General features: G+C 38.9%; 3 protein-coding genes across 10 annotated transcripts; 1 reads left to right on the forward strand and 2 right to left on the reverse strand.

Moving 5' to 3' along the window:
* Window positions 1-255: 255 nt before the first annotated feature.
* Window positions 256-18987, reverse strand: LOC135433225 (rho GTPase-activating protein 20-like). 5 transcript variants are annotated; one of them, XM_064689219.1, is made up of 7 exons: window positions 17760-18987; window positions 8452-8653; window positions 8203-8386; window positions 7509-7571; window positions 6257-7134; window positions 3575-4016; window positions 256-1490 (listed from the first exon to the last, which is right to left on the reverse strand). In XM_064689219.1, the coding sequence occupies exons 1-7, from the start codon at window positions 18206-18208 to the stop codon at window positions 1036-1038; spliced, it is 2673 nt and encodes an 890-aa protein (XP_064545289.1). In that variant the 5' UTR covers window positions 18209-18987; the 3' UTR covers window positions 256-1035. The 5 variants fall into 5 exon arrangements, with proteins under 5 accessions (XP_064545289.1, XP_064545292.1, XP_064545290.1 ...); XM_064689220.1 differs by lacking the exon at window positions 3575-4016 and having other exon boundaries at window positions 1339-1490; window positions 17760-18975; XM_064689221.1 differs by lacking the exons at window positions 256-1490; window positions 3575-4016 and adding an exon at window positions 5944-6094 and having other exon boundaries at window positions 17760-18975.
* Window positions 2607-3563, reverse strand: LOC135433231 (nuclear transcription factor Y subunit beta-like). The gene has a single exon (XM_064689234.1). It carries the CDS (start codon window positions 3459-3461, stop codon window positions 2961-2963), a length of 501 nt encoding a protein of 166 aa, XP_064545304.1. The 5' UTR covers window positions 3462-3563; the 3' UTR covers window positions 2607-2960.
* A 164-nt stretch (window positions 18988-19151) lies between the features above and the next one.
* On the forward strand, window positions 19152-21205 carry LOC135433229 (ubiquitin-conjugating enzyme E2 R2). 4 transcript variants are annotated; one of them, XM_064689231.1, is made up of 3 exons: window positions 19152-19284; window positions 19759-20324; window positions 20395-21205. In XM_064689231.1, the coding sequence occupies exons 2-3, from the start codon at window positions 19767-19769 to the stop codon at window positions 20797-20799; spliced, it is 963 nt and encodes a 320-aa protein (XP_064545301.1). In that variant the 5' UTR covers window positions 19152-19284; window positions 19759-19766; the 3' UTR covers window positions 20800-21205. The 4 variants fall into 4 exon arrangements, with proteins under 4 accessions (XP_064545301.1, XP_064545302.1, XP_064545299.1 ...); XM_064689232.1 differs by lacking the exon at window positions 19152-19284 and adding an exon at window positions 19398-19613; XM_064689229.1 differs by lacking the exon at window positions 19152-19284 and adding an exon at window positions 19411-19561.
* The last annotated feature ends 218 nt before the right edge of the window (window positions 21206-21423 follow it).

The raw sequence follows: 21423 nt of genomic DNA on the forward strand, positions 1-21423 counted from the left end.
GAAATGGCCAATTTAGAATATTTTTGTTTAAAGTTTAACTAAGCCTAGTTACATATATGTATGTAAGTATAAATTCAAGTTGTTTTTTTTTTGTTGTTGTTTTGTTTTCTTTTTTCGAACAAACACAATTTGTAGCACAGCGAGTGAATTTTAACATTGATGGATTTTTCGCACAATAACGCGAAAAATCAGCAAGTTATTAGATGGTTAAGGCTAAAGGAGAGGGTATAGTTTGGGCATTAATTAAATGCTACGTAATTGTATATACATGGGTTTTTATAAGTTTTTGTGTATTTATAATATGCATATTTCATCTTCCTCTTTTTTTTTTGTTTTTAAATTTTCGACCTGATTTTTGTACTATTACGTATATATTAATATTGAGTTTGAGTTGCGAATTTTACAATATTGAACTCCATATTTTGATTGCAGGATGAGTCTTTGCTTTAAAAAAAATAAAGGTTTGAAATCTGTAATAATGTATGTACAAAAATGAAATTGGTTTAGTTCTATGTGTGTCGTTGCTTTTAATATTTCTGTTAATGCTCAGTTCATAGGTTTCAGAAAGAAATGCACCTAGCTTATGATTTCTATTGACAATGTTCCCGAGTGTTTTGAATTCTGTTTTTTCTGTTTTAACTAACCGTAGAGATTCTTGAATAGAATTAAAACATATATTCGAAAGGGTACAACAAAATAATGCATTAAATTTCATTTCGTACCGTTATTTGCTGCCTGTTTGTTGTCTCAAATAAAATTTGGCAATTTGTTGCAATATCCGTTAATTTGTATCGTTATAAACTAAAGAAAATCAGCCTTTTCTTGCTATACACATAAATACAAATACATATATATATATATACTATATAGATGTGTTTGTGTGTTTTGTTGGGCGTTTGCCCATTAGTAATAAAACTCCATTTAAAGTTGAATTAAACGCTAGTCAAATATTGAATTAATTAAATCGGATTTTGAAATGTTGCTTGAGCCTGCGTCGCTTGCCTCCAACTTGGCCTCCGGCTGCGCCCGCTACTGTTACAGCCGCGGCGGCTTAAAGCTCAACGTTGTGCTGCACTCCACGCTCAGCTGATGCTCCATGGTATCCATTTTGTCATAGTCAAGGCTGCCGCAGTCCGCTATGGAGTTGCGCACCGATGGCGGCTGCTCCGCGCCGGGCAACAGACCCACCAGCAACAGCGGCTTGTTCAGCGGCGCTGCTCCAGCAGCAACAGTTGCTGCTGTTGTCGTGCCGCCGGTCAACTGCTCGTTGCTGATGCTGTTGCTGCTGTTGCTTTGGCTGCCGCCGATCTGCTTCTCCTTGTGGCGTCGCAGCGAGGATCGCAATGGATACTGGCGTGGCACATTGATGAGCAGGCGGCGGGCGTTGCTGCTGGGATTGCTGCTGGTGTTGGGATTGCTGATGATGTTGTTGGGTCGACGCGCTGTGTACTGTATGGACTCGGCGCTGTTACTCAAACGGATGTTGCCAACTAATTTCATGTGGATTAAATACACAGGTTTCGCATTTCATATGTATATACATCGGATGGCCGGGAGAGAAAGAAGAGAAACGAAAAACAAAAATTTGTTCATGAATTAAACAGGGCTTCAAAAAGAAATCGGCTTTCAAAGATAATTCTTTTGTCATTTATGGTTTTAGTTGGATGGTTGTTTGGTGGTTGTTGGATTCTGCTGATCGTGGTTGTGCTTGTTGTGGTTGTTGTAGTTGTTGCTGCTGCTGTGGGCGTGTTGCGTTTTGTTGCTAACAGACACAAACTACACAAGAGTACATGAACAACAAATAACAAGCAGATTACACATAAAACACAGTTGTTTTTTGGATAAGTTAGTACACAACAAATATAAACAACAATTACAGGAAATATATTAAAATGTCTGTGAGTCTGTGATGTGTGTGTGAGTGAGTGGGTTGTGTGTGTGTGTGTGTGTTTACATAATTTTCTAAATGTCCTATACATAAAATAAACAAACAAAAGCTTAACATTTCTTTTAACACAAATTTAATAAATAAATGTAAATATTTGTTTTTGAATACAAACAGAATTCAAATTGTTTAAACATAAAAAGCAATAAAATAAATACGAATTAAATGTTTAAAAATTCTCGAAAGCACGCTTTCCACATGCACATACATACATACATACAAAATTATATTGATAAGATAAGTATACATGAATATCATTAGAATTATAAATAAATATTTACGTTATAAATATTTAGATAACAAAAAGTTATTTTCTATTAAAATAAACGTAACTGAAGAGTTTCGTGAACGGAAAAACACTTCGATGCATGCAAATGATATATTTCGATTGTCTCGATTACGATCTAGGACTTCACTCTGAATATATTTATATATTAAGTTGAAGTTAAGAGAACCAGTAATATACGTTAAATGTATTTCGATTTTATACCCGGAATAATCACATTTTGGATTTAGAGTATTGCTAAGAAAGTCTATTATATCTCATAAGAGATTATTGCTAAATTGTCATAAAACATTTCAATCATTTGGAAAATCGCTTGAGTTGACAGAAAATATATAATTGTCTATTCCAAGCACTATCATATCTGAAAAAACTGCTAATTGTTGGAGATATTTCCATGTTGGTTTGTTCAAGAAATGAATATACAATTTTAAATATGCTGCATGATGGACACAAATGAAAATGTTACAAAATTAAATAGTTAATAACATTCATGTTGATGCTTGGACAAAATTCATTTCGAAAAGAGTTCAGAGAACTATTTGCAATGCATGTTAAACACAAGTATGTGAATGTTTATTGCAATGTTGAAAGAGATCTCAATTAAAACATGGATACACATGAGAAAATGTCAGTTTTAGATGGACGTGGCTACAACACAGGACATTCCACTTGCAAACTGTTTTAGTTAAGTGATGATTTTACAAAATGATAACATTAAAAACAACTGTTTTAAAACAGGAAATCCAAAACATTAAAAATGACTGTGACCAGGTTGTTGTTGTTACTGTTGCTGTTGCTCGCATGACTGTTGTTGCTGCTGCTGCTGCTGATGTTGATGGCGTTGGTATTGTTGTTGCGATGGATGCTGCTGCTGCGCTGTGTGTCAAACGACTGATAGAGCGATAAGGCGGACGCATTGCTGGCCAAGCGCAGACGCCGCTGCTGGTGTCGATGCAACATTAGCGGCGTGGAATGGCGCAACAGCAGCGACGTTGGCTGCACATGCTGCTGCAGCTCGTGTGCCTGCAGCGTGTGCAGCACGCGTCCATCCAGCGAATCGCAGTCGCTGTCAGAATCAGTTATGTTGCTGTCAACACGCGCAACACCAACAGCAGCAGCAGAAGAAGCAGAAGAAGCAGCTGCAGCAACAGGTAGATTTTGTGTGGAGTAGTAACGTGTTTCGTGTAGATAAAAGCTTTGAGCATGCTGCAAGTGTTGCCGCTGCAACATGTTGCTGCTGAGTCTGCTGCTGTTGTTGCGAATGTTGTTAGGCTTTAGCTTGCCAGCTGGTGCGTTCGTGAATTGGTGATTGTTGGTTAGTGTGGCTTCCGTTTTATAACTACCCGAATTGGCGTCCACCAGCAGGCGGCGCTGTTGCTGCTGCTGCGGCGGCCGCAGCAGACCCTTGGAATGTATGTGTTGCTGTTGTGGCGGTTGTTGTTGTTGTTGACGATGACTGTAGCTGTAGCTGTCCTCAGTGTCCATCATGTCGTCCAGCTGCGGCTGCTGTTCCCTTTCACGCTGCTGCCTGCGATAGAAGTGATAGAGCAGCGCCGCCTGGCTGCGCTCCGCATCGATGTCAGCAGCTCCACCGACGCCGGCAACAGTCTGGCGCATGTCGCGTGTGCTGCCGCCGCCCAAGTAACCAGCAGCAGCGGCGGCGGCCACCGCCAGGCAGCAGTTGCTGCATGTATCCGCCGGCAGCTGCAGCGAGACGACCGCATCCCGAGGCCCCAAGAACCACTCGGAGCGGGTGCGCATGCGTGCGGTTTGGCGTTCATGAACCTAACACATTTTTGTGTGTGTGATTTATATTTGGATTTTTGCATTGAGATTTTTGTATTGTTTTTGTTGTTTTCATGTGTCGTTGTTGTTGTTGTTGTGATGTGTTGTTGGTTTTTTTTTTTTTTTGGGGAAGACGGGGATTCAAAAATTTCGCATTAGAGTTTTGGCATTAAAAATATTTGATTTTGTTCATAATTAAAAAGATTGGTTCTTTTTAAATTTAGTTAGTTTGTTTTGCTTAAAATTTAAAAGATTTTTAAGACATTTGTAGAATTTGCTTTAAAGAAAAATTAAATAATAAAATACAAACAGAAACTTTAATAAATAAAAAAGTTGTTAACATTAAAAATTATAAATACTATTATTTACATATATATATTTATAGCACAGCGCAGCAGAAAAAAAGTGCGGTAATAAATTATATAAAAACAAAAGGGTATTCACTGTAGATAAAATTAGTTTTAAAAATTTATTTTTGCAATGTTTTAGTTCGAACGAGAATTTAAATCAATTCTTCTGTGAATACCCCCTTTTATCATAAACAACATAAAATATAAGCATACAAAGTGCTAAGCAAAATTGCAGCTAATAACAATTTGGCATAAATAAAGGGAACCGCCAACAAGCGTTTGATAATTGTTTAGAACACTTTATGAAACATTTAAAAATTGTGAAACAATGAAGGAATTTCATATGCAGTTGCGACGTTTTCAGGTGTGTGTGTGTATGTGTGTGTGTGTGTGTGTGTGGCTTAAACTATAAGTTAAATTATTGTGTTAATTTTGTGGCAAACTACTAAATAAAAGACATAAAACAAGATAAGGAAACGAGAGACAAGATACGAGCACAAGCAACAAACAAAGAGTTCAGTTAATTGAGGCTACGACAAGACGACAACAAACAAAACTACAAATTAACAATTAACAATGCAAATTTAACAATTGCGTGGCTTAAACATAACTTAAGCTATTAACCAAATAACTAAAACAAAATCATTTGTGCTGTGTTTATTTTTTGGTGTTTTGTATTTTAGTTTGCTTTGGTTTTTAAAAGTTAAATAATAATAATGTAGATAAGATATTAACTATAGATATGTGCGAACTGTTTTTCAATTGTTTGCTTTTAATATGTCTGGGCTTAAATCTTGATTCGACAGTTATCAGCGATAAGTCCTATAAATATATATACACATATATATGTTCTAAATTTATTTTCTATTTTCTATTATCAAATTAATATAAATTATATACGCAATATGTTATTCCTTAGAACACAATGTGTTTTTTATTGTTGCAGAACATCTTTAAATAAATTTAACAAAATTTGTGTAAAATTCTGTTTGCATGTTTTGTTTTTTATGGAATAAAGTTTTTGTTAAGATTACATATTTATATTAAAAAAAAACACAAAAAATAAGCAAAATTATAAATGTGATAGATAATTACAAACAAATAATGAACAAAAACAAAATTATTATTGTTGTTGTCTCCTCAACTTTTGTACAGTCTGTACAGTGTGTAGTTTTTGTACTTTTTCGAGTATTTTTCTGCGCTTTTAGTGCCAGATTTGCTTATAAATACACTTAAATGTAAAGATGTGTTGTATTATTTGTGTGTGTGTGTGTGTGTGTGTGCTGTGAGTCTGTAAGTAGTTCTTGTTGTTGTTGTTTTTGTTGTTGTTGCAGGCGCAGCTTTAGTTAGATATATATATTATATAGTATAGCACAAAATACAATACTAGAGAAAGGCGCAAAATGTTCAAAATTTAGAAAAATCGTGTTTCAGATTAATTGAAAGTTCAAATTTCGGTCAGTAAGAAAGTGAAAGTGGGTTTATAGCGTGGCAGGAATCAATCGGCTGTCCAAAAGTTATTTTTATAAAATTAAACAAATCAAACAAAAAATGATAATCAATTGAAACTAAACAAATACACAGCGTGAATATATTAGAGATTACAAAATAAGGAAATAAAAATAATAATAATACAAATCAAAAGTAAAAAAATTCATCAAATCAAGAAAAATCTTAAAAACTATTAAATAATTCGCAAAAGATATTTTGCAGTTTGCTTGCTCAAACCTGCAAAAAGAATACAGAACTTAAAATTCGAGCAAGTTGGCTAAAAGCTAGGGGAAGGTTGTTGGATTGGGATTATAATCAGTTTTTTTTTTTTTTTTTTTGGGTGTGGTTGGCTTCCTTTTAAACGGATATTCTAGAGCCAGGCCAGAACTTATCCCTCACCTGTGGCAAATACGAGAGACTCTTGGTGCTCTCCGCATAGCGATTGACGGCGCGCAGCTCCTCCATGGTCATGCCGCCAGAGTTGGCTCCGCTGTTGCCATTGCCTCCACCATTGGAGCCAGCGGCTCCACCCGAATTCGAGCTGCAGGAGCTGCTGTGGCGTATGCCCCGATTGCAACGGCTGCAGGTCCTCTGTTGCTGCTTCAATTTGCCGCCATTGCTGCCGGCGAGAGCTGTACTTGTTGTCGCTGTGGCCGCAGCTGTGGCAACTGCTCCCGTGGCTCCCGTTGCATTGCTTCCGCGTCGCTCGCCGCCGCCGTCGAGGCTCTTGGTACCGGTGCGCAGGCGTCGCTGGTGATGGCCGCTGGGCAACGGCTTCTTTTTGTTCTGACGATAGCGACGCTTCACGGTTGTCAGTTCGTCATCCTCATCATCTTCCTCATCCTCGTCATCCTCCTGCGAGTTGCTCGCTGCGCCCATCATGTGCTGATGTCTCTGCTTCAAACGCTGAAAGCCGCGCAGCTGCTGCTGTTGCTGCTGATGTTGGTGCTGATATGCTGGCGTGGCAGGCGCAATGCTGCTCAGCTCCAGCTCGGCCGCGAAGTCGTGGGCCAGCTCATCGTTATCCTCATCATCGTCCGCATAATCATCATAGTCATAGTCAGTGCCATTGCCGTTGCCGTTGCCATTGCGCTTGGCGGGCAGCGGTGAACTGGTCATGGCAAAGATGCCGGGGCCCTCCAGCGACACAGAGAGACGGGCACAGCTCTCGATGAACGAGTGCTCTGGCGATACGCCCAGCGAAAGCACGCTGTTCTCCAGCGCCGAACTGGAGCTGGTCAGCAGTGCGGGCGTCGAACGAGATTCCTCCTGGGCCACTGCATGCAACACGTTTCGGTTTTAAGAGTAGTTCGTACGTAGTTGGTAGGTTTTGTATGAGCAATGAAATAGATATAAATATGTAGACATAGAGAATTTGTTGTGATTCGAGCGAAAGTGCCTTAAGCAGAGTGCATAGTTAGAGATATAGAGAGAGGGAGAAGCGAAAACTTGTGTGTGTGTGTGTGAAGAACTTGTGTTAAGCCCCAAGCAAAGAAACCCAAAACATATTTCCCAAGCAATGCACTTAAGAATTAAGCACAGAACAGACCCCAAGTCGGAATAGCACAGATTATAGATATAGATGATAAATATATAGTTAAGTAGGCATAAACAGTTCTTAAAAACAAATCAAGGTGCAATGGGTACTCACGTAAGCCCCAACGCTCGCATTGGCACTGCAACCAAGTCTTTTCGGCCTCCAAAGAATGTTGCACTGCAAATAAGAAAAGATTTATTAGTCAAGCTCAAATTGAGAATACATTTCTATATACATTGTCTATATGTGGCCCCTCAACTATACTAGGCGTATCCAAGTAATCGATTCGTTACAGTATACCTCTGGAAAATTCTGAAACAACCCTTGTAACTAAAATCTGTATACCTTATTGAGATTTTAATACTAGATAGGTAGTTGTTCTTTGGTTGTGGGTGTTTCTGATATACTATGTCATAACTAACTGCGCCTCAGAAACAGGTCTATTGGCATAAATTCCATTTCAGTTCATATTCAAAGAATTTATAAATATATGCATTGATATACCCATTCCGCATAATATGCATTGGACTACTAGACTATAAAGTAATATGAATCTTTTCTAGAATACAGTTTTAAAGTGTATATGTAATTAATTATTTTTCTAGTGTCTACAGTTTTTTAAGCTTCAAAACATAATTTGACTCTCCCTTTATCGAGCGGTCGAGTATATTATGCACATGCATGTGTAGACGAACTGAAGTTCTATAAATGCTTTTGGTACCTGTTAGCCCATTTAAACTATGCCTGCTCCTCGCTTAAGTTATGGGTATAATACTTGAGTATCTATATTTCTCTAGAATCCACTCACATGCATATTTCTGTTGTGCCAATTTGCCGCGTGGCGGCGGCGGGTATTGAAAACTGCAGATCCATTCGTCCTGCACCTTCAGAATGCGTCCCGTGACGCGCGCATAGTATTCATAGTTGTCGCGTCCAAAGATATCGTGTGTGGCAAACTTATCGATTATGTGCTGCATGATCTTCGTGGCCACCTGCGAGACAGAAAAGAAACAAATTAGGTACCCAGTAGAAGAGCATAGTTAGATGTGTGACATACCTTAAACTTGAGCACATCCTCCATGCGTGCCGTCTTGCCGTCGCTGACGCAGGATTGAAAGAAACTGGGCGCCACAGACACGCCCAGAGCCTCACTAGTCATGCCCGTGGATGCGTGGGCCGCATTGCTGGCGATAACGCGGAATGTGCCAAAGAGTAAAACTAATAGATGTTGCGTATATTTGGGCAGTGATGCAAACAGTCTGCAAAGAATGGGCAAGCGTACATACATTAAAAAATGTCGCAACAAAAATATATATATATATGTCAAGTCAGAAGCCGTGTAAAGATCGTCTTATCTATATGGATTTAGGTGGAAACAATTGTTAGTCATGTTTTTTTAATTTTCATTACAGCGTAGTGCACTGACTCATTGTCTAGCCAGGGCCATCAAAGAAAGTCACAGAGATGGGTTGGAGGAGTGGGCCTACAGAGCTAGAGGAAGAGCAAGAGGCAGCAGCTGCTTGAATTGTTCACACTTTCATTTTGGCATGTGCGGCTTGGAAAACCTGGCAAACGAACAAACTACCAAACTGGTCTCTCTTTCTGCCTGTCTCTGTCTCTGCCTCTCTCTCTCTCTCTCTTTCTCTCAATTTTTCTGTCTTGCTCGTTACACAACTGGCAAAGACTAGCGAGCCAGCGAAGCGAACTAAGCAACTATCACAGCTATCCAATCAATTAATGCTCTTTGCTCTTCGCATCTACAGCTCCCATAAAAAAGTGAAAACTTGAAGATACAGCCCCACACATAGTCGACGGCCATAAACGACGCTTGACAATGAATTATACTATAATACATGGTATATAAGGAGTAGAAGACTCTGAGCCCCCTCCCCCCTCCTCTCTTCCATTCTCTTCAGCCGCTGGTGTGAATTGACATACAATAAGCAAAGAGGCTCAAAGCAAACACGAACAGTTTCGATCATATAGCTGCAGACAAAGCAGCAGACACCTGTAAAGGTGTTAAATGCATTGATTAGGTGCAACAATAAAGGGCGGCCTTTAAATGCAATTCCAATTATAGTTTAAAGAACAAAAATAAAACCGTTTCTGATTAGAAGAACAAAGAAGTTGTACAGAAGAGAAGAAATAATGACATCGCAAAAGCTCTTAAATAAACAAGAAAAAGAACAATAAAAGTAGAAACGAGAAAGTTAGGATATCTACGGCACGCCGAACATTTAATACTCTTATACATATTTCTGCTTTGCAGATATGTGAGCATAGTGGAGCTCCAAAATGATGAGTTTGATGAAACAAGACTTTTCGACCGATCGTTTCTAGGGCATCTATATGATATAGTGGTCCAATTCGGTCGGTTCATACATATGTTCTGCCTGCATCAGATAGACGGACCAAGAAGAGACTAGTTCGCATAGAAAGAATCAGACGGGCAAGGCAAAATCAACTCGACTGTTGATGCTGATCTTGAATATATATACTTTATGGGGTGGGAGATGTCTCCTTCTATGCGTTTCACATTTCATGACAAAATTCTAATACTCTCTACAAGGGTATACAAATATAAAGTTTATTTAAAGAGTCATCTGATTTATTTAGATTCAGAAAAAAATAATGCCAGTTTCACATTTCTATTGCTTTTTGTGCAAATTCCACACAGTATTACAGAATCCATATTAGACGAAATCGTTTAGAATCTTCATATATTTCAACTCTGTCAAAGCTAAACCGATTTTCAAGCACCAATTCTTGAAATCAAATTTGTAAAAACTTGACCAAGTTGAACTTTTGTAGCTCCACACACAGATTACAATTTGTTTATAATTTTAATCGACAGTTAACGCTGCATTAGTGATAAACATTGTTTTTAAAGAGCGAAGTGCTCATATCATGGGTCAAGGCTTTATAAAGTTACTTCATCTTTTAACTATCAGCGCGTTCACCTGTTTCCTCATTAAAAAAGCCAAGCAAATAAAGAGATACAAACAGCAACCCGAGCAATGGCCGCCTAGCCTATGGGTTGAACTTCTCGGGTCTGGCCCCCACCGATATCAACGACCCGATGTGAAGCAAACAAGACCCAAAAAAAATGAAAACGTGCCGCCGCTGTAATATCATTTTCATATATGGCCCACTGTCTAATCTTATCGAAGTGTTAAACTCTTTTCTTTTAAAGTTTACGAAAACTTTTTCATGTGGAGGACATTGCTGATAATGAGGATACCTCGAACTCGAACTCGAACCCATAAAAACAATAGAATATAAACTGAATATAATGCTGATAGCTGCGATTATCAATTATTATGGAGACATATCAGTATTGTTTGGCTTTTGTTTACTATTTTTATGCTGCTCGGCGACACTCACAAATGGAATGCGTACAAATCGTTTACTAATTGCATCAATTACAAGGAATGCCGCTAGAGAAAAAATCGAAAAAACAAAGCAAAATAACAACAATAATACAATTGAACACGATTGCTTAAGCGTAGCAAGTGCTGTCGTCTGATATCGATTCGATAAGCCGCACGACAGTTTTGGGTTTCCTATGAAACCCCTAATGGATGATTAATGCGGTTTCCAATTTGATTCAATTTGAGGTACAATAACTATGTTATTCAAAATGATGCTCGCTCAAGGTATATAACGATGACATTAGCTTAAAGTCGCCTTTGAGCAAATTGCGGCTGGTCTAAATGACTGGAGAATATAATAAAATTAATCTGGCTGAAAGCTTTTAATGAACTTTGAAAGCTGTTTTTACAGATATTAAATGCTGACGGGCAATGCTTGAAAGTAAATGAACAGCAGTAAAACTGCAATTAAATGGCTACTACTACAAGACTTTATTGCAAAGCAGAAAACATAAAAGTGTGTGGCTCCGAACAGCTGTTCAATTATTTGAGTCTAGAGCAATTTAATTAAAACTTGTTGCTTAATTTAAATGATAGTTTTCAGACAAAAAATGACTTTACTTTAAGCCAATGTCATCGTATCTTATCTAAACTTATTTATTATAATTTTGATATAATTTAAAAATAAGTAAAATATTTATATTCAAGTTTGGCGTCTCTTTTATAGCTGATGTACCTTTGACCAAAGTTACTAGATTACTAGAAAATTTGAAAATCGCATAGAAAGACAATATTTAGTATACTTTTCCATTTTTAATGTTTATACATATATTTTTATAAATTATTAAAATCTGTTTATGATGTGCCTTTGACAAAAGTTTAAGGACTTACTTGAATCTTTGAAAATCGCATAGAAAGGCGATATTTGCTATACTTTTCCTTTTTATATTTAATCTAATCATACAAATATTTTTAAAATAGTATTGTCTAATTTGGCCAACTAAAACCTGGTTATAGGGCATCTCCTAGTCAAGTTCGCTGTTGTGACTGCGAACAGTTGTAGGCATACATATCTTGAATCTTTGAAAATCGCATAGAAAGGCGATATTTGCTATTCTTTTCCTTGTAATATATATATTATTTGTAAACATATTTACAAATTAGTATTGTTGTGCCAATTAAAACCAATTATAGAGCATCTCCTAGTCGAGTACGCTCAAGTGGGGCCAATCTTTCTTATTTCTACACATGATTTTATGTGTAATATTAATGGGATACATTAGAGTCCCACATTTGGGCGCACACAGCTGCCTCCTTATATAATAGTCAATCGAGACGCGTTACGCATGCGCCGTGTGGCCAGACGGCGTTGATATTTACATAATACTTAAGAAACCGGCTATATTAAAGGCATTTCTCTGAATTGGATGCTAAATAGATTTTCGTATGTTTTATGCGTATCTGCATATTTGTTGGGCGCGTGTGTGCACATGTATGTGTGTGAGCTACTGTTAAGGCCAACGCTGCGTCACATTATAGATGAATCATTTATTATTATTGTGTTTTTCATTCATAAAAAATAAATATGTCGGCCGTAGCAGACGAATACAATGTTTTTTTCTCGCACTCTTCTGCCTTTTCAAGTGCCGCATTTGATTTGCTTTTTTTTTCTTATTGTTGTTGTAACTGTCTTCTTTCTTTCATTTTTTTGTTAATTTTTTGTATTTATCACATATATGGATGTATGTATTATATATGCATTGTTACGTATTTGTGCCCTACAGAGAAACCCGTTTTGATATTCCCACAACTCTTGTGCCACTTGAACGAATTCAGATGCGAGCTTTGCCGGCTGATAAGAGCCGCAAGTGAGGTGCAGGGGGCAAAGGGGAAGAGGAGAGAGTAGGAAGAGTATATATAAATGCAAGATTGTTGAAATCGGAAGCATTCAAGTGGTTTAATCACTTTTTATACTTATATATCCAGGCATACTATTTACTTGTATCAAACATAATTATTGTGAAAATTTATATGTATACTTGAGAGAGAGATCAAGAGAAACTAAATCTTTACAACCCTAGCTCATAGGTTAGGCAAACAGTGATTCAGGATCCTAAGATCCTGTTTTTTTTTTATCTGAATATAGTATGCAGAATTCACTGGAATAGCAGTTAACGCACATTCGAGAGAACAAAGAAAATACGAGACGTCCATAGGATATGAGGCAATGTGTGGAGCTTGGTGGTTGCTTATCGTGCAACACGGTCTCTGCTTACTAAGCGGTGGTCGATCGAATATAAATATATAGGCAGGCATATCTTTCAAGTATATCTTTAGAGTCTGCACCAGCTGCAGCTGCATCAATATTCATCATTGCGGCTTCGATTGCGACTCAACGTCTGCGGCTTCGCGGCTCCACGCCCCAAAAGCCTTTGTGTTAATTTAGCAAAAATGAGAGATTCAAACAGATGCGAAAAGCGAACCGCATCAGCAGCAGAATTTGTTGTTGGCGTTAAAAAAAATACAATACGTCATAATAATGAGCCAAGTGAAACAGCAAACGCAACGCACGTTAAAAAAAAAGAAGCAGTTTCAACATATACTCATACCTACACACATATACACACATACACACACATATTTATACACATACATGTACTAAGTGCAGACATCACGATACTTGCATGGCCCAGCCATAAGAAACAAGTAGGACTGCCAAAGTCGAGTACTCGACTAGCAGATACCGTGTACATGTCTTACGCGCTTCTCGTTGATTCTCATTACAATTCTTAGGATAATTTATTTACATTAAGAAGGCCAAATGATAAATTACTTTAACATTTGATTGATATATCTTTTAGGAACATATTTATATTGCAAATTTGTTTAGGCATCACATTTTTCGTATCTTCATATTCAAATAGCTTCATATATTACAGATATATTACATATGTACATACATTACAGATCAATACAGATAGTGATCGAGAATTTATATATATACACATACGTCGCATTACATGTATACCATAAATTCGCATCGCCTTAAGATACCCCTTTGTAGCGAATTTTATAAATACAGGGTATAGCAACGACAATGCCCAGTTAACACTATAGAGCAAAATATATATGAGGAACAGTAAAAGCAGATGATATGACGAATTACGGCAACAACTTAGATAATTGCCGAGAGTTCAGTTGAAAGTACTTTTTTCAAACCATATAATACTACTATTAGAATCAATTGTATATAGTCTAATGCTTACTATCGTTTTTGTTGTACAGTGTTTGTCCGGCATATGGTTTAGTTATGAATGCGACTACACCAAAAGTTCAGGGCATTCACTGAAAAAGTCATCCCAGAAGCAGAGGAAGAGACCCCAAGATGGGGTAAATGGAGACAGATGCAGAATATGAATATGAACATGAATATGAAGAAGAAGCAGAAGCTGAAGCAGAAGCAGGGCCGCGACTCACTCGATGAGCTCTACTGACGCACATTTTGTACTGTGGAACAGATCAGTGTTTATATGCGTTATATATGAATGTATATTTATATTGTGCACTCGCTTATTTTACTTTTATTGGTTTTGTTTGGGCATTGGGCATTATATGTTGTTTATATTGTGTGACTGACTGACTGACTGACTGCCTGACTATGGCGGCAGTTTAAGTTTATTTATGCAGCGTGGCCAATGAAAACTCTGAGGTAGCAGTTTTTTCTTATTCTTTTTTTTTGTTGTTGTTATAAATGTATATCAATTTGTTGTTGCGATTTGCGAAGCCCTTTAAAAAAACAACTGTGACGAGTTTAGCACACTGAACGAAAAGAAAAGAAAACAAAATCGAACAAAATAAAACAAAACAATTCTTTACAGTCCCTGACTGACTACATAATGTAATAATCAGGAAGTGAACATCAGTCGATATTGCAATAGACCCAAACAGACGTCCAAGACAGCAACAGCGACGTCGACGTCGCCTCTTGTTAATGCATTGGACAATGCGGCTTTTGTTATAAACTGTTTCCCTGTCTCCGTCTCTGTCTCTGTCTCTGTCTCTATAGCCTGTCCCTGCCCTTTTTATTTTTTTCTTTTTCTGCCAGCCGTCTGTTCAGTTGCCATTTCGCCTGTCTAGACCAACAAAAGCGGGCAATTTTTGCACTTATTGATATTCACCAACAGAAGGTTTCTCTGCCTAACTATTGTCACAGGCAACCAGGCAACCAGGCAGCCAGCCAGTCAGCCCAGGCAATTGTGCAAATATCCTATTAGCTTTGAAAATATACATGATATGACAGGCAGCTGGTAGTATACGCAAAGGTCTAACCCGAAAAAAGATATGGTGAAAATAAATCTTCGAACGAGACAATGTCTAAGTACTTTACAAAATGCATACAAATCAGTCTTGCCTCACAATTAGCCAATTTTCATGCTATTGCTATTTAATAAAGTATTCGAGTAGACCATATATGAATATTCAGGACTGAAGAGCGTATATTTTAAGTTATGATTAGACTTCCACATTTATCAAATTGAGATATAATTAAACTAACAATATTAACGAAGCTCGCTAAAGCTTTTCTGCGTTGCAAATGGCTTAGCAAAAGTTCTTAAGCTCTATCTACCTTACAAATCGTTTGAGCGCAACAGGCGTCTGAAAAAAAGCTTAGAAGGAAGCCCGTAAAAGCTTTCGGCTAGGCAACAAGTTGGAGCCACAGGAACAGCAACAATTGAGAGAGACAACAATGGTGTGTGTGTGTGTGTGTGTTTGAGAGAGGCAGACAGGGAAAGGGGTTAGGTTATTCACACACACACACATGCATACATAGGCAACACACCTGCCGTTAAACTTTCTTAAACATCAACGACGTCAGCATCTTGATTGTGTGTTGTTTTTCTAGAATGTAATTTAACAAACAGAAGCACACAAAAAATACACTCACATGGTCTTATGCACACAGTATATGTATATATAGGGTTTTATATTCGAGTCTATTGCAAAAACGTGCAACCATGACGTCGTAGCTGCCGTCGCCCGTCTGCTGCAATAATAATAACACTTAACAGCAGCAGCAGCAGCAGCAACAACAACAACAACAACAAACGATGTGCCAAGTGATTGAATTAAGTGCCAATAGTTTTGTGAGGGACCTGTTGGGTTGCTCTTACGTTTTTACGTTAATTGATACAAAGTCTCAAACGTGCGTCTCTTTATCTATTTATAAAAGTTTCAGCAGCAGAGTCGCTATTTTCGCGCATTTGTTTGATTCGGACAACGAATCTGATTGCGATTGCTTAATGTGTATTTGCGTGTGCGTGTGTGTGTGTGTGTGTGTGCGTGTGAATGCGAATGTGTGTCCGTTTGTAGATGTTTTCGCTGTGGATCTTGTTCGTTTGGCGTTTGGCGGTCTGTTGCTGCCCTAAAATGTAAATAAACAAAAGAAAGGTAACAGCAAACGCAGCAGCAGCAGCAGCAGCAGCAACAACACATAAACAATTACAACAATAAATGTATATATAATTGTATGCTGACCACGGGCGAAAAGTTTACAGTAACCAAATTGAAATTTACGTTTGAGTTTGAATTGCTGCTGCTGCTGTTTGCCTGTGCTGCTGATATGAAAAACTTATTTGGCGGTCGATTTTTACGCATGTACCGATACCCAATTTTAAATTTATGTTTTATTGCTGACGTTATTTGTTTACACGCACATTAGCATTAATGTAACAGCGTTGCCGTTGCTGTTGCTGCTGACGCAGTTGCCGCATCCACCATTCATCCTCATCTATCAAAGTGGCAGAGTGTATTAACAAAATCAAATATCGGGCAGAAACTCTGAATAGACAAATGATAAAATAAAGCGTCGGCAATCAAACAGCTGTCAAATGCCAATTCAACAGCATTACGAGCTGGCAAGGTCACTGCAGCGCCGATAAAAGCGAAAGATAATATCGATTGCGATTGTTATTAATGTTTAATTGCCAGCGCCGCTCACTTCACAATCTTCCCTCTCTTCCCCTCTCTATTTCACCCACAATTTGCTGTTGCGCTGTTGTTGCAGTTGCAAAAAAATACAATCGCAAATTACAAAACTGCAACATTATTTGATTTATTTTAATTGAGCATGCGTGGGCCTGTCTGTCTGTCCGTCCGTCCGTCTGTCTGTCTGTCTGTCTGTCTCTTCGTCTGTTTGCCCACGCTTTATGCTCTAATTCAGTTTGGTTAGAAATCGATTGCAGCAACAAAGCAAAGCAACGCGAATCACCGCAAAGCAAACGAGCAAGAAAAACATTCAATTTACAGCTGCAAAATAAGTACTTACTATGGGCCTAGGGGATTACACCCCGCCGCTTGCACTTCCGAAAGCCAATTTTCGTCGCCTGCGCTTAGCGTTTAAGTGAAAATTGGTGAAAATCTGGCAAATGTGTCAACAAGTGCCTAGTCAAACGGGCGTGAAACGCAGCAAAAGCAATAACAACGGCGAACAGCGCAACATAGTCAACGCTTTTCACTTAATTTCAACTAAATTCGTAGACCTCTTCACCCGCAACCCGCTACCCTCTCCAACCCGCGCACACCCACCCAACATCTGCCAGCATGTGTGTATGTAGCGAAGATTCTTGAGCTGCAACCAAATCTAGATCCGGTTCAGCAAGTTTACCGCAAGCTAGTTACAATATACATACACATATACACACAGGCATGAGATGGGTACATCAACGTTACTAGAGATGAGTGCGTGTAAGCACGATATATAACTCTTTTTTCTGGCGAAGTTACCCAGCAGCATATTAAATACTGACGCTATCGATAGCTGGATTTATTATTATTGTTTATAAGCAGGAATAGGGCGTCGAATTGTTTATTAACATTTTGCAATATCAATTGATGTTGAATATATCAAATATTGTACATGAAGTCGTGTCACGCCATCAACACACAGTTTGCATATATGTGTGTACATACATAATTGACAATGTTGGCGACTCACCTGTGTAAACGGTCCGTTTGCTCGGCTTCGTTCTGCAGCTCGTTAATGGCAAAGAGCTCCGTCTCGCCATTGCGTCCGAAGATGCCATTGGGTATCTTGCGAAGGAACTTCTTTAATACGCTGGCAATGGTGAACACCGAATAGTTGTCAACGTTAACAAGTCGGCCCGCCTGCAGGAAGTGAATGAGCTTCTTCATTGCGCCCTGATGGCCGGGCGCACGAAAAACATCGCGTCGATTGGGCGACTCCTTGTTTAGTTTCAATATGAGCACAAGCAGCGGCCCAGGAATGTTGTTGTTGTGCTTGCATACCTCATCCAGGGGTACACCGAACTTCACCTTCTCCAAGCGGTAGGGATAGGCGGGAGCAGTAGCTGGATGGCCGCAGGATGTGACAACGTTGCCCAAATCAGCGGCGCGTCGATGCACGCGCTCAGCCCAGCTGGACATTTTGAGTGTGTATGTGCAGATATTTGTAAGCGTCTGTCTGTTTGTGTGCGGTTATTTGCCTGCGTACGCGTTATGTATATCAATTCGTGTGTGTGTGTGTGAGAGTGTGTGTATGTGTAGGCAACACTTTTCTTTCGGGCGTTCGTTTTTCACAGAAAAATGTGCTCGTTCATAATTTTATGCTGTTTTATGCTGGTTAAAAACATGTTCCTCTGTTTCCCCCCTTACTTTCCACTGGAATGTAACTGCGTTGTTATAATAGTACTAGTAGTAGTTGTTGTTGTTGCTATTTTGTCTCTGTATGCATTTATCTTTCGTTGTGTCGTTGTTACTCAGCTCCTCGTACTTGTATCTGTTAATTTTTTTTTGTTTTGGGCGTTGTTTGAATTTTCTTCGAACGTAGTAATTATTTTCTTCGTTAAGATTTCTCAAATGTTAATTGAATATGACAAGATCTTTGTTTTATGCATGTGTGTGTATACGCTTAGATTTGGCGATTTTAATTTTTTATGCTCGCGCAGTCACAGCAGCAGCCACTCCAGTATGCACTTTTAGCTTTGCTACTTCTTTTTTTTCACTGTTGCCGTCTCTTCACAGCTTAAGCGTAGATAGCGCGCCGCGTTGTAGCATATTGAGCGGAGGATATATTATCCATAAGCTAAGTTTTAGTAGTAACGACGCGGCTGGTTGTTGTTTTTTTTTTTTATTTAATTAATGGGTTAGTTTTCGTGGCTCTTAAAATAATTTTCGCGTCTCTGCACGCACGACTTGCAGCTCCAGCACTTGTGTATACACTAGCGATGCGCAAATTTTTTCTACTAGGGATGTACAGATGTATAGCGGTAGCAACATAGCGATATATCGTACGATTAAACTATCGACACTCCTTGAACTATAGCTATGCTTATCACAATGTATCGATATCGATGCATAAAATGTCACCCTGCATACTATGAGTAGTATCGAATCTCTAATTATGGCGAATATGTGTAAAGTGAAATTGTTGCAAAGGAAATAACAATAATACAAAGCTATCAATAAGCCGCTTATTCATTGCAAGTTTTTACCCAAAAGAAGTACGTATTAAGCATAGTAGGCTATGAATGTATTTATAGCGCATCTGACATACATACATTCATTTAATTTATTTTTGTTTGTCTCGATTATTTTGTTGTCTGCTTCAAAACAACACCAGCAACAACAACACGTACAATTTCATCTCTTTCTACGAAAAAAAATAAGTTAATAATAAAAAAAAGGCTACAAACGCAAGACTACGAAACGCAGCGCATTTTGGCCCAATCGCTTATCCAAAATTTTCAAGTTTCATTTGCAAAAACAATTTTTATATGTGTGAGTGCCGCTGCTCACCTTGAATCCGTAGTCGTTGGCTGTTTTCCCCTCCGTACGCGTCTACGTATATAAGATATTGACCCTGTACGCCTGATACATATTTAAAGCACACGCACATACAAAATACACACACATACATATATATCGACGAACATACCTACATAAGTTGCTGCATAGAAACTTTTTTCAATTGCTAGGTGAACAAATGACCACCGCCGCCTCCACATCGCAAAATGCGTCGTCGACGTTGATGGCTTCTGGTGGAGCCGGTGGCGCGGGCTCCACGACGACAACAACGTTGACGACGACACCTAGCAGCTCGGCCGTGCGTGCCCTAGCCATGGAGTACAAGTCGCTTCAGGAGGAACCAGTCGAAGGATTTCGCGTTAAGCTAATGAACGATGATAATCTGTTTGAGTGGGAGGTGGCCATCTTTGGGCCGCCAGATACACTATATCAAGGTGGCTATTTCAAGGCGCACATGAAATTTCCACACGATTACCCGTACTCGCCGCCATCCATACGCTTCCTCACCAAGGTATGGCATCCGAATGTGTACGAGAACGGCGATCTCTGCATATCCATACTGCATCCGCCTGTTGATGATCCTCAAAGCGGTGAGCTTCCCTGCGAACGCTGGAATCCTACACAGAATGTGCGTACCATTCTCCTCTCGGTTATTTCGCTCCTTAACGAGCCCAATACATACTCGCCAGCCAACGTGGATGCTTCGGTGATGTATCGCCGATGGCGGGACTCCCAGGTAGGTGCTGGTCCAATCTTAACATATATATAGGTCTAATATGTTTCAACTATTCTTCAATGCCACGCAGGGCAAGGACAACGAATATCCGAACATAATACGCAAACAGGCACTGGCCGCCAATGCGGAAGCTAAACGCGAAGGCATTGTAGTGCCTATGACACTGGAGGACTATTGCCTAAAGCCCACGGTCAAGCCTAGTACAGAGTCCGGCCTAGATGCAAATTTTTATGATGATGATTTTGATTTGGAGACCGAAGATTTGCCAACAGACTCGGATGAGGACGATGATGAGGATGAGGACGATGAAGATGATGATGATGATGAAGAGGGCAATGGGGATAGTGCACCGATTAGCAAAAATAATGGCAATTCAAAGTGCACGAACAATGGTTTATCGGCAAAATCAGCTGCAGCTTCTGCAACAGATGATGCTGAGTCCGCTGATGACAGCGGTAAGGGAGAGACCACATAATGCAGATAAACACGCTCCACCTCCACTCTGCTCCTGCCCTAGGCGTCTGCGTAGCATTTAAATGATGTACTAAGTGTTAAAAGAAACGAATCGAGCTGCTTGAAGACGCCCCCTAAGGCCAATCGCTGGTTTATCATTTCTCTCAACACAATTATTATTTTTTTACGATTAATTATGTACAATTGTAAAACTGAAACGTGAATTATTTCTTAGCTGGCCCGCTTTTTATCCCCAGCTAGCCTCTGGCTAAGCACGTTTTTAACCCGTTCATAGAATTTCAAGAGCTTGCGATTCCTTTTAAAGCAACTAAATACCACTCAAAACTGAAAATGATTATACAAGATATATATACAATATACATATGTATTAGCTATTATTATTTAAAAAATATATATACAATTACACACATCCATGTACTTGTATGTACAGATCATTAGAGGGGGCGCTACAGATGCAAATTTTTAATGAGAACTATCCTAACAAGCGAGAGACATCCTAACAAAAGATAAACAAACAAGAAAAACAACATAAGATACGATCAACGGATTTCAAGAGCAGAAAGCAAATATGGAAAGTAGCAACTAAGGAATATATAAGTGCAAAAAAACACCAATTGCAATATTG

This window comes from Drosophila montana, unplaced genomic scaffold (assembly GCF_035044405.1).
Source record: "Drosophila montana isolate Dmon_TW-CO22-7 unplaced genomic scaffold, ASM3504440v1 contig_3217_1, whole genome shotgun sequence".
Classification (NCBI taxonomy): domain Eukaryota; kingdom Metazoa; phylum Arthropoda; class Insecta; order Diptera; family Drosophilidae; genus Drosophila; species Drosophila montana.

Coding starts and splice junctions, on each gene's coding strand:
- LOC135433225 (XM_064689219.1), bottom strand. CDS start 18,208: ATGTCCAGCTGGGCTGAGCGCGTGCATCGACGCGCCGCTGATTTGGGC. Junction 8,654..17,759: donor CAAACGGACCGTTTACACAG/GTGAGTCGCCAA, acceptor CATTCTTTGCAG/ACTGTTTGCATCACTGCCCA. Junction 8,387..8,451: donor AGGATGTGCTCAAGTTTAAG/GTATGTCACACA, acceptor TCTGTCTCGCAG/GTGGCCACGAAGATCATGCA.
- LOC135433229 (XM_064689229.1), top strand. Junction 20,325..20,394: donor GCCGATGGCGGGACTCCCAG/GTAGGTGCTGGT, acceptor AATGCCACGCAG/GGCAAGGACAACGAATATCC.
- LOC135433231 (XM_064689234.1), bottom strand. CDS start 3,461: ATGTTGCAGCGGCAACACTTGCAGCATGCTCAAAGCTTTTATCTACAC.